The following is a 12,380-nucleotide window of genomic DNA, read 5'->3' as shown; positions in this document are numbered from 1 at the left end:
GTCCAATAAAGCCAGTTGCAAATTTTCAACCAAAAATGACTTTTCTATAATGAACTTTCATTACTTTTAATCAACATTTTAATTGATAACCATTTTGATATCAAAAATTCTGAAAATCATTCCTATAATTTTTAAGTTAATATTTAAATAAATTTAATTTAAAAATAAAATAAAATCATATTCTAAATTAATTACAATTTTTGGACATTTCAAAAAATAATGGAGGCTGTTGATAAATTAAGTCTAATAAAAAGTTGTAGTCCATTAAATTCTAGCCCTTTTTATTACTGGAGAACTGAGTTTTGTATTTTTCAGCGCTATATAACTACAGTCACACCTACCCTGTATTTTATAAACAGGAAAGGACCTTTAAAATTTTCCGGTAATAAAAGCACAAACCGTTGCTTACATAATACACTATGAGAAAGGAATTATTCTTTTAGCCTTTGTCTTGAAACGTACTGCAGTTTCAGTATAAGTCAGTTATAATAGAAACATCTTCACCTTTTCAAAACTTGATTTAACCATTGTTAAACCACACTTTCTTCCTGCCCTCCTGAACAATATCACAACTCAGAGTGCACTAGTCTTACAGCTCCATTTGAGTCACTGCTTTGTAAAAGCTATTCTGAGATGAAAGAGCATACTCAGCTAGAAATCAAATATAACCATTCCATTTGTGCTTTTAATACTTCCAATGAGGTAAAGTTCTGTATAAAAGCCAAAGCCTAATTATGCTATTCTTACTCATCTTGTGTATTACTTTAACATACAATTAGTCCCATTGATTTCAACGGGAACACTCACACACAGTCAGTTACTTACTCAACGCAAGTAAACCTCTCCATATGATTTGAAAGAAATATGTTATTAATCAGTTTTTAAGCATAGATAATATGTCATGTCTAGGAGGAACAAAAAAACCACCAGTCTTCTTTAACAAAAGGTTTGCTTAAATGTTTAGAGATTCTGTCTACCTACAATTAATTGTAAACTTTATGAGCTCAATTCTTCACTGCCTTGCACTCTGTGTAGTTATTTAGAGTTGTGCACATGAATGTAACATGATACTACTTGGGTAAATTTAGCTTTCTGTACCCCTTTGCATCAGTGCTAATAACAACACAAGGTTCTGATAGTAGAGGATCAGGTCCTATTTTTATACAGTTGCAAAGACTCTACATAATCCACTGGGCACGTGTACCCACCTGAGTATGTATGTGTAATTCCCCAGGTCACTGAGTTCAGCTGGCCAAAACTCCAGAAATCTCCCATTTAAAACAAGTCTGTGTGTTTCTTGGATCAAATTAATCTTTCCTTCATTTTCTTTGAACCAGGTCACTGTGTTTGTTTTACTGCGAAGATTATCTCGTATTGATCCAGGGAAGCAAAGGAAAAAATATTCCCCTTCAAGTACATCAATGGAGCGACGCAAGGGGCACAGCTCTTCTTCACAGAAAAAAGAATGGTTAGGAAGCAAAACACTGTTTTCAGATAATGAGACTGGACTGATTCTAATGGCACTTGCTGTCTATCCTGTTTCTTTCTAAACAGATTTTCTTTCAGCAGACCTAATAGCTGCTGAAGAGTGTGGCCATATCAGGAAATCAATATTTATCCCAACCTGAGGACCCAGTTTTCAAGCCTTTATTCTGCCCTTACTCAGGCAAAACTTCTCATGCCTAGAGGAAAGTGGCAGTTTTTCCCATGGACTTCAGGAAACATCTGTAAGGGCCTCCGTGATAGAGCATGGTCCTGCTCCTGTCTTCTACTCTTTCTCCACAGGTCATTCAGAGACTTTCTATTGTTAACCACCACCCTATAATTTTTTACATTGCTCTCCCCCCTTTACTGACTACATCATTCACAGCATCAATTTCTCCTCTGCCAAGTAGAGAGAAGAAATCTCTCCATCCATAGACCCTTTTTGGTTCTGGTCCCACTAACTTGCCCCTCCACAGCATTTTCCTTCTTCCACCCTCTGTGTTAACGGGTTAATTACCTTTTTAGTCCTCCTCAGCCCATTCTAATCCACTAATTAGGCACAGTCAGGTCCAGCCTGGGAGTGATGGATTTAATTGGTGTTCAAGTGATCAGAGTGCTGGCTCAGCTGTTGGTTCCCAGTTCTCTGTCACAGCCCAATTCTGCAATCCTTATTCAGGTGGGATAGTACCTTACTTACTTGATTTCAGTGGGGCTAATTACAGAGCAAGGCCAGGATCCAAAGCCCATTCAGTCAATTGGAATTGTTCTGTTGACAGTAACTACTTTGGATCAGGACGTAAGGTACTACTTTTAGTGAGGAAGGGTCCTCTCCTTTCACAATTTTTCTATTTAAAGATGGGTCTATCTAAATGGCAAAGTCTGGAACTGGATCTGAACTTTAACAGACATTGGAAGTGTTTGGTCTAGGGTTTGGTTCAGACCCATTACTAACTTAATTAGAATAACTATCCATTGTTCTACTTAATTCCTGGTATGTACTGTAGATTCCAGTACTGCAACAAGCGAAAGAGCAGAATGTCATTGCATTATGCATTACTCACTAGAACTGAGCAAATAACCGATTTTTTTTCAGTTCAGTGGCCAAACCAATCAACCCAAAATGAAAATTCTTCAGTTTTTCTTGCTGAAATGAAAATCCAACAAAACTTCACTTTGAGTTGAACAAAATGTTTTCTTTGACTGAAACAAACACCTTTTTTTTTCATTTCATTTTGTTTTCAAGTATTTGTTACCCTTTGTTTCTTTAACTAAATTTCTAAATGAAATGTCTTTTCAAAACAAAAAGTTGCAATGTTTCATTTTGACATTTTTTAAATGAAACATTTAGACATTTTCAATTAAAAAAAAAAAGTGTTGCCCCAAACTATCTGCCAACTTTGACCCAAAGTCACAAATAGTGACCCAAAACTGCATTTTTCAGCAAATAAACTATTCATTCAAAAAAAATTCACCCAGCTACAGTATACCAAATATTCACTAAATTATGCCATATCTTACTGTCAAACTGATTTATGCTTACCAGTTGTAGCTTTGCTGAGGAACATTAAAAATGGAATAATCAGACTTTCAAAAGCCATTTTCTTGACTTACTTGTAGCTTCTTCTCTGGAAAAAAGGGAAGTGTTCTTCGTTTAACTGACAGAGTTTTGGAAGAAAAACAAATATACATGATCCATCACATATACAACAAATTTGTCTAAAACTAAGTTCATGAGTAATATAACAAATGTGTAGTGAAGATGGGATTTCCACCAGAAATTTTTTTATCATCAAAGCGTATTTACATGTATAAGGTCATAATCCAGGAGTTTTACTGGCAAGGTTCGTATCAGTTGGAGAGAATGGTTGTTTTTCCTTCCACTACTTATATTTCATGTTAGATGTTCTATATCATTTCTTTTTGACTCATATTTGATTAAGTACTGTACATTATAAAATGCTGCTCATTCTAGCTATAGACGCAATCAAACTAAAGACCTGATCTTGCAAACCTTAATTATTGGGTGCTAGGGCTTTCCATCATGACTACGGTGTTTGCAGGATTGGACCATTAAAGTCAATGGAAATTTTGCAAATGACTTCAATTAACATAAGATCAAGCCCACAGTCTGAAGGCATCTGTAGTTATAGCTAAAAATACAAAAATTTGTTGGCAAACCAGGAAGCATGCCAGCTGTCTTCAATTTTCTTCATATTAGATTTTAACATGCCACTTAGATAGAAGTATACATTATTTTAACTGCCTTATGCACTACTTGAGGGCAGAGGAGGCATGAGTCACTGCTTTTCATCATGTATTGACATTTACACCAGTAAAAGCAAGCGTAAAACATTAGTAAATAAGACTGAAGTGGAGACTCTTCAGTGGGACAACACAGGGTAGTCAGCACAGCACCTAATAATAGGATCGGTTCTAATACTGTACTGTTGTGCTTTACTAATGTAAACATTACGTGTACTCAGAATAATAAACTAAGACCAACTAATACATACCTCTACAGCCAGGTGAGGCAACTTTACCCAGTCCCTCTCCCTAAGCCACATGTACACATATGCCTGAATTTGTGACATATGTGCCACACATCCAATGAATATGGTATAATTTAGGACTCTGTGGACAGCTCTGAGAGAAGCAGATTTCTGATTTCAGGTTTGTTTGGGGGTATTTTAACTAAACCTTTTGCAATTTTAGCATAAGCTTGTTGTAAAGCTTGCCATTGAGATTTACAACTATACACAATTTTGAATTAAAACTGCAAGCTCTTGCATCATTAAAATAGCACTTTTTAAAAATAAAATAATAATACAAATAGATGTACTTGTTCTCCCGCTCTTTAACTTGCTCTCTCTGATCCATTGAAGATTCACTGTCTCCTCCCTGTCCCTTCCCTTCCCTCCCCCCCGCCTGCCTCAGACACATACCTACAAAGAAGAAATAAGTTAATTTTCCAACCTTTGAGAGCCAGTATTACCTACTGCCTAGACTGGATTCTTCTTCAGGAGGACAGCATGAGCTTATTTTCTTTTAAAATATTCCAGTTACTAATGTAAAGAAGGCAAAACCTATTTCCATAGGACAATACCTAGCCCAAATTCATCTCCACAGCTGCTGGGCTATTGTGACTTCTTCAGCTCCTGAGCTACTGGTCATAGAATCATAGAATATCAGGGTTAGATGGGACCTCAGGAGGTCATCTAGTCCAACCCCCTGCTCAAAGCAGGACCAATCCCCAGACAGATTTTTGCCCCAGATCCCTAAATGCCCCCTCAAGGATTGAACTCACAACCCTGGGTATAGCAGGCCAAACAATTGAGCTATCCCTCCCCCAAAAAATGGAGATATACCTGTCTCATAGAACTGGAAGGGACCCTGAAAGGTCATTGAGTCCAGCCCCCTGCCTTCACTAGCAGGACCAAGTACTGAGCTAAAAAACAAAAGTCACATGAATAATAAGGTTCCATACTCTATCCTGAATAGAATATAAAGACTCAGGGATTATGCATAAAAACTAATGCAAGGTTTGTTTGTTGTTTAATTCTTTGAGTTTATATCGGGTTGCATATCTTCTAGCCGAACTTTTTTTTTCTAGAGGCAGGCATCCTAACCAGGTGAGATACAAAAATCATAGACCGCCTTTGAAAAAGGTAGTGAAAATGTGCACAGCTACCTAAGGTTTGAAACTGAAATCTGATAATTTATGGTTCTTAAATACTATTCTTTTTTTGGCAGATCACACCAGCATGATGAGTGGAACTTCTGATATAGACTCAGGAGCACCATTTAATATCTACTCTATTTAAACCTCACTTTCTCATCCTTTAGTAGCACAGTTTTGTTGATGCTGTTGTTGTTTTTTCCTTCTTAGCAGCATATTTTAAGAGTTTCCACTCTTGATTCAAACTATTCTTTGAAACAGGCAGAAGAGTGTTCAGGGAGGTTAAGGTACAGAGTGGTATGTAAAATACTTCATAATATCTGGACTTGTGACTAATAGTTGCTACTCATAGGCAAGACACACACTCTTAATTTCAGCTTGCTAGATCTGATTTTTTCTCTTGGGTTTCTCCCACTCATGCTAGCAAATTGGGAGATTTAATCTCCTGAGCCACATTATCTGCCACCATCTTCGTGTCACGATCAGGAAAAATGTGGGAGGGAATTGTTTCCGCTGAAATTTGTCTTATAAAAAGAGATTCTTTCAAAAAAGAGGAAGAAGTTGTGATGTTCAGAAAGGAATGAAAAACTATTTTTAAAAACGGTACTAGAACAAACCAAGGGAATGTTTCCTGTCAATAAAACATAAGGTCCGATACACCTCTACCCTGATATAACATTTTCGCATACAAAGTGGTAAAGCTCTGACACGCTGCTCTGAGCAGCATGTTAAGGGTGCCGGGGCCGAGGGGTTGGATAAAGGGCAGAGGGTCTCAGGGGTGGTCAGGGGCTCCCTCCCTCAGCGCCTGGGAGGCAGGAGCTGTGGGGGACACTTTTGGGGGCCCCGCAGTCCCAGAGTGGCCCTGGGGATTAGCGGGGGGCCGGGAGCAGCCCGCTCCGCTTCCCTCGCCCTGGCCCCAGCTGTGTTGCTTGGGGGAGGGGGCTTGGGGGATGGGATCCCCCCCCCCCCGCACTCACCAGCAGCAGCAGAGCAGCCCGTCCCCAGCCTGCTCCACTCTGCCACTTCCCCAACCTCCCCGCACTCACCTGCGGCGGAAAGCGGAGATGGCAGAGTGGAGCGGGCTGTGGCCGGGTCGCTCCGCTTCCCACCGCCGGTGCGTGCGGGGGGCGTCCTTTCCCCAACCTCCCCGCACTCACCGGCGGCGGGAAGCGGAGCGCCGCGGCTTGGAGGTGGCGGAGTGGAGCGGGCTGGGGCCGGGCTGCTCCGCTTCCCGACGCTGCCGGTGAGTGCCTGTCAGGGGGTGGAGGGCATGGACAGGGGACAGGGAGCAGGGGAGTTGGGTAGGAGGTGGGGTCCTGGAGGTGATTAGGGACGGGGGTCTCTGAAGGGGGCGGTCAGGGAATAAGGAACGGAGGGCCAAAGCAAGTTTGATATAATGCGGTCTCACTTATAACACGGTGAGATTTTTTGTCTCCTGAGGACCGCGTTATATCGAGGTAGAGGTGTATCTGAAGAATACAGGAAAACTCACCAGGCTAAGTGACATGTTAGTAACAGGGAATGACAGGTTTCCAGATGAAACTAGGAAAAAACAATTCTCATTACTTTATATTAGGCCTCAATCCAGCAAAGCATTTAAAAATATGCTTAAAATTATGCATACTCGTGAGCATTTTGCTGAAATGAGACTTTAAAGACTGAAGAGGGAAGAATGCTCAGCGGATCTATGTGAACTGCTGACTTGCAGGGAACACTAGAAGAGGCAAGGGAGTTTAAATCTCTTTATCAACACCGATTCACTGCCCAATGGATAATATGCAGTCAAGAATGTTAGCATTTCAGAATTGGTGAATAAAGGACCTGCAATCCAAATTTCTTAGTAAGCGATCATTCCTGTTGCCGTTACAATGGTTTTAAGGAGAATATAACATACCGGAGTCCTGGGGTATGTTATATTCCTTGTCGCATGGCATTAGCTGGCCTGATTAAACTAGCCCAGGGGTGGGCAAACTACGGCCCCAGGGTGGCATCCGGCCCTCCAGGTGTTTTAATTCGGCCCTCAAGCTCCTGCTGGGGAGTGGGGTCCAGGACTTGCCCCACTCCACGCGGCTCCCAGAAGCAACAGCATGTCGTCCCCGCCTCCGGCTTCTACATGTAGGGGCAGTCAGGGGGCTTCACACGCTGCCCCCGCCCCAAGCTCCAGTGGACGGGGCAGCGCACAGAGCCGCCTGGCTGTGCCTCTGTTGAAGCCGGAGGGGCGCCATGCTGCTGCTTCTGGGAGCTGCTTGAGGTAAGTGCTGCCAAGAACCTGGACGCCCACCCTCTGAACCCCTCGGTCCCAGCCCGGAGTATCCTCCTGCACCCCCAACCCCTCATTCCCAGCCCCACCTCAGAGCACGCACCCCCAGCAGCAGCCCACACCACAACCCCCAATTTTGTGAGTATTCATGGTCCGCCATACGATTTCCATACCCAGATGTGGCCCTCGGGCCAAAAAGTTTGCCCACCCCTGAACTAGCCCTTCTGTAAGCCAGTTTGATTCAGTGACATTTCTTTGGTGCCAAGGCTCAGCAAAGACACAATGAGGTCTCAGAACTATCAGCTGTTCAATAGTGTATCATAGTATATATGTAGGTAAACGATCATGTAAGTGGCAGACAAACATTTAAAAGGAGAAAACATGAATAATCTGTGCCTGCGAAATTACTGAATGAGCAGTTAGGAAACTGACGGTGAGATGGGGCGGGGGGGGGATTCCCCTGGCTCACATACAGTGAAAACCTTGCTTACTGTGAGTAACATATTGTCTCAATTGGAGGCTAGCACATCGCTGATTCTACAAGCGAATACATCTCCGCGTGTCTGGCTCGCACAGGGGACCTCGGCACAGGGACCCTCTGCCCCGCAGCGAGCGACCCTCCTTCTGCGCATCCTTCGCTTGGCGGGGACAGGAGAGTTCCGCCTTCCCGGCGAAAGCGCGGGGGCTGAAGGACGGGCTAGCTCTGGCTACCGACTCGCTGAAGAAGTTGGGGTGGTTTTGGCCAGCCCGGCCTGGGAACAGCCCGGGGGGATTCCCTAGTAGCGACAGATCCTCATTGTAGGTTCAGAGGTGCCCAGTCAGCACCAAAGAGCTTCACCCCCCAGGGACTAGCTCTCTTACCGGCTGCTGTCGCGGCAGCGGGCAGCGGCGAAGGAGGAGACACCCGGCCTGACAGGGAGACGCGCTTCGCTCTGCTCCGCTGGCTCCGCTTCACCCGCGCAGAGGGCGAGAGGAGAAGCGCCCGGGGCAGGGAGGGGAAGCGCCGAGCGCCCCGGGAACAGCAGAGGCGCCCGGACAGGGAGCGCGCCCCGCGGCAGAGCAACAGGCGCCTGCAGAGGAGCAGCCTCCGGGGCTGCCAGCCAGGAAGGAGCCGCCTGCAAAGCCCCCCCGTCCTGGCCAGGCTCGGGCTCCGCCTGCCCAGGGCATTGCGCCCCGCGCGGCGCCGGGCTGCTGCTGAGGCGGGAACTGCAATCCGCGGGCAGCCGGGACCAGCCGCGCTTTGCTGCGCGGAGCCCTGGCCACTGCGGCTGCTCTCAGTGGAAAGGGGCCGCGGCTGGGCCCGGCCCCACTTGCTGTACAGACACTCCCCGGTTAACATTATAGGCTGCGTGGGAGAGCGCTGCCATTACCCCACGTCCAGCTGGGGAAACTGCGGCCCAGTCTCCGCTCCCAGTACAGGCCAGTCAGGCGCCCCCGACAAGCTGGCTGCCCCCTGACTTGACTGGCCGTGGCAGTGCAGGCTTAGGTCTCAACCACAGCAGCTGTTCTAACCGAGGCCGGGGCCAGTGCCACTCCTGGGTCTCTGACTTCAGGCTCCTGGAGCTGGAGGGCTGGAAGGGACGTTGAGGTTTCATCCAGGCCTAGGGTTGCCAACTCTCCAATGTTTCAAAACCAGGCATCCCCACCCAAAGGCTCACTCACCATAAAGAGAAGAGGGAGGCCGATGGGGACCGTGGTTCTCCTGCTCTGGCCAGCAGCAGCTCGAGGCAAAGAGTTCTCAGGGAGCTTCCTGCAGCTGTGGGAGGTTCCTGGAGGTATGTCTGACCAGGCCCTGTGGAGCAGCCTGTACAGGAGAAGTGTCCTCCCCAGCCCCGCTGGGAGGGGACTAGTGGCTGAGTCCAGCTCTGCCCCTCCCTGGCTCTGGGGCCAGCACTTGGGGGCTAAAGGAGCCTTGGGCTGGTGGGAGCGGGGGCACGACAGATATGCAGTGACTGGACTTTTGGTGTCCCGTCAATACTTCTGACCAGAGCCTGTATGGGTCCCCTTAAAACCGGACTTACCTGTCAAAAACTGGACACCAGGCAACCCTATCAAGGCCAGACCCCAGTGCTGAGGCAGGACCAAGTAAATGCACACCATCCCTGATATGTGTTTTGCTAACATTCTTAAAACCCTCCACTGACAGGTTTCACAACCTCCCATGGAAGCCTATTCCAATGCTTAACTATCCTTAGTGTTAGAAGGTTTTTCCTAAACCCTTGCTGCAAATTAAGTCCATTACTTCAGTGAATATGGAGAACTACTGATCATCATCCTCTTTATAACACCCCTTAATATATGTGAAGACTGTTATCAGGGCCCTCCTCAGGCTTCTTTTCTCAAGACTATACATGCCCAGATTTTTTAATCTTTCCTCATAGGTCATATTTTCTAAACCTTTTATCATTTTTGCTGTCCTCCTCTGGGACACTCCAATTTGTTCCTCTTCCTTGAAGCATAGCATCCAGAACTGGACACGGTACTCCAGCTGAGCCCTCACCAGTGCCAAGCAGAACAGGAAAATTACATATCTTGTCTTACATTCAACAATCCTGTTTACATCCCAGAATATTAGCCTTTTTTGCAGCTGCATCACATGGTTGACTCATATTCCATTTGTGATCCATTGTAAGACCCAAATCATTTTCAGCAATAAATAAATAAATAATTTGTAATTATTTTAATCAGACTACTGCCTAGCTAGTTATTCTCCATTTTGTAGATGTGCATTTGATTTTTCCTTCCTCAGTGAAGCACTTTTCACTTGTCTTTGTTGAATTTCATCTTGTTGATTTCAGACCAGTTCTCCAATTTGTGAAAGTCATTTTGAATTCTAATCCTTTCCTCCAAAGTGCTTGCATCTCCTCCCATCTTGGTGTCATCTGCAACTATTATAAGCATACTCTCCACTCCATTATCCAAGTCATGAATAAAAATATTGAATAGTACTGGACCGAGGACAGATCCTTGTGGGCTCTCAAGAAATATACACGGTCCTCCCAGTTTGACAACGAACCGTTGATAACTACTCTTTGAATATGGTGTTTCAACAAGATGTGCATCCACTTTATAATAATTTCACATAGACCACATTTCCCTAGTTTGGTTATGAGCATGTCGTGGGATTGTGTTAAGAGGCTTACTAAAATCAGGCTATATCATGTCTATTGCTTACCCCCATCCAATAGGCCAGTAACCCTATCAAAGTTATACTAAAGGTTTGTCTTAAAACACTACAGCAGCACAACTGTGCCGCTGTAGTGCTCCAATGTAGATAATACCTACACGGACAGGAGTGGTTCTTCCATCGGCATGGGTAATCCACCTCCTCAACAGGCAGTAGCTAGGTTAATGAAAGAATTCTTCCATCAGCCTAGCTCTGTCTACACAGGACTTAGGTCAGTTTAACTATGCCGCTCTGGGGTGTGGATTTTTCACATCCCTGATCAACGTAGTTAAACCAACTTAATTTTCTAGTGTAGGCCTGGCCTAAAGTATTGTCAGGACCTAAAAACAGAAAAACTTAAACATTTAGACAGGTCTGTTACCATTGATCTAGCATGGATGCTAGCAATAGTGGAAACTGTAATATAGACAGCCATGTCATCTAGACCTGCTCTGAGCAGGAGTAGATAACACAACGGTCAAATGGCCTATGGTTGGTCTACACCTTCCTGAGCAGCTTAGGTCATGGTCAATGTAATCAGATTGACACAGTGATAGAGTAGATACTGTGTTACTTATGTCAACTGTTACTGGCCTCCAGGAGCTGTCCCACAATGCCCCACACTGACAGCTCTGGACACTGTTGTGAATTCCGCTAGGGGCCCAGGGGTCAGGTAGACAGAAAGCCATCTCTCCCCTTTAAATTTTTGAAATTCCTTTTCCTGGTTGCTCAGCTTGGTGAATACACCTAGCAACTCTCCATTGTTGAGTGCAACTGCCCAGCCAACCATGCCAGCTACATACTGCAGGTGTGCTCCTTCCTGGAGTACACAGGACATATTGGCTCTCCTGGGCCTGTGGGGAGAAGAGGCTGTGCAGGCACAGCTCCAATCCAAAAGTAGAAACGTGGACATCTACAAGGGGATGCAGGAGAAGGGGTATGGCAGGAACCAGCAGCAGTGCCGGAATCACAGGCCCCTGCCTTGAGTAGGAAAGAAGAGGAGGAGGCGTATGGGAAACAGGCGACCAGGGAAATCCAGCTGCCATCCAGCCAGTCCCACCAGTGGAACATGGGTGAGCCTCATGCAGGGGGAGGAACCTCTGGTAAGTATGCAGTTTGCTTTGAAATTACATAGCTGGAACCCCCAAAGTAGCAGTTAACAGTACATCTGTTAATTTACTCTTCTTTTACTTGAAAAGGTAGTGAAAAAAATAAGAGAAGTAGGGTTGATATTTGCTTTTCATTCTGCTCTAGAGTTAGGCAGGGGGGGGGGCACACAGAGCAGTTTGTTTATGTGGACCAGGATGTCCTATGAATCCTCCATAGGATTCTAGATGAAACTTTCATGGAGGTACTCTGTAGGTCTCTGCTGGAGGTTTCTGGGAGGCCTGCCTTATTTCTTCTGCCGTGCTATGACACATTCCCACACCATTCAGCAATTACTTCAACAGGCACCATTGCAATTCACAGGATAGCAGCATATGGGCGCAGGCAGAATCGGGACTCCAGCACCGGCTGTGCTTTCTCTACCTCTGTTATCCTAGGGAGTGAGATATCAGCTAAAATCACCACCTCCTGTGTAAAATGGTGCCAGTATTCAGTGCTATTTCCCTATACAACCATAATTATGTCAACAAGCTATTCCACCCTCATTTCCCTAACACTCTGCCGTCCTCCCAGCCCCATTCTATCAATCCCAAGCAGAAGTGAAAATGTGGTGCTTGCAACTTTTGGGGAACAAGGGGAGTGAGTTCAGTATCTTAAGTTTCAGTTTCCGTCACAAATACACTGAC

At 45.2% G+C, this 12,380-nt stretch overlaps 1 protein-coding gene across 5 annotated transcripts in view; it reads right to left on the bottom strand.

Annotated features, from left to right (window-relative positions):
* Positions 1 to 9,234, bottom strand: part of IL18R1 (interleukin 18 receptor 1) — a 31,762-nt gene extending 22,528 nt beyond the window's left edge. Inside the window, exons 1-3 of one of the 5 annotated variants that reach the window (XM_034758023.1) lie at positions 9,084 to 9,234; positions 3,026 to 3,110; positions 1,209 to 1,449 (exon numbers count right to left, since the gene is read on the bottom strand). In XM_034758023.1, coding sequence (XP_034613914.1) covers positions 1,209 to 1,449; positions 3,026 to 3,083 — 299 coding nt within the window. In that variant the 5' untranslated portion in view covers positions 3,084 to 3,110; positions 9,084 to 9,234. Of the gene's footprint in view, positions 1 to 1,208; positions 1,450 to 3,025; positions 4,161 to 8,282; positions 8,886 to 9,083 lie in introns of those variants that run through there. The other 4 variants (XM_034758026.1, XM_034758028.1, XM_034758024.1 and 1 more) reach the window with 4 other exon arrangements.
* Between the last annotated feature and the right edge of the window lie 3,146 nt (positions 9,235 to 12,380).

The sequence above is a fragment of the Trachemys scripta genome, chromosome 1 (assembly GCF_013100865.1).
Source record: "Trachemys scripta elegans isolate TJP31775 chromosome 1, CAS_Tse_1.0, whole genome shotgun sequence".
NCBI classification, from domain to species: domain Eukaryota; kingdom Metazoa; phylum Chordata; order Testudines; family Emydidae; genus Trachemys; species Trachemys scripta.
The sequence above is the reverse complement of the archived record's forward strand: the minus strand, read 5'-3'. Positions and strand labels throughout refer to the sequence as shown.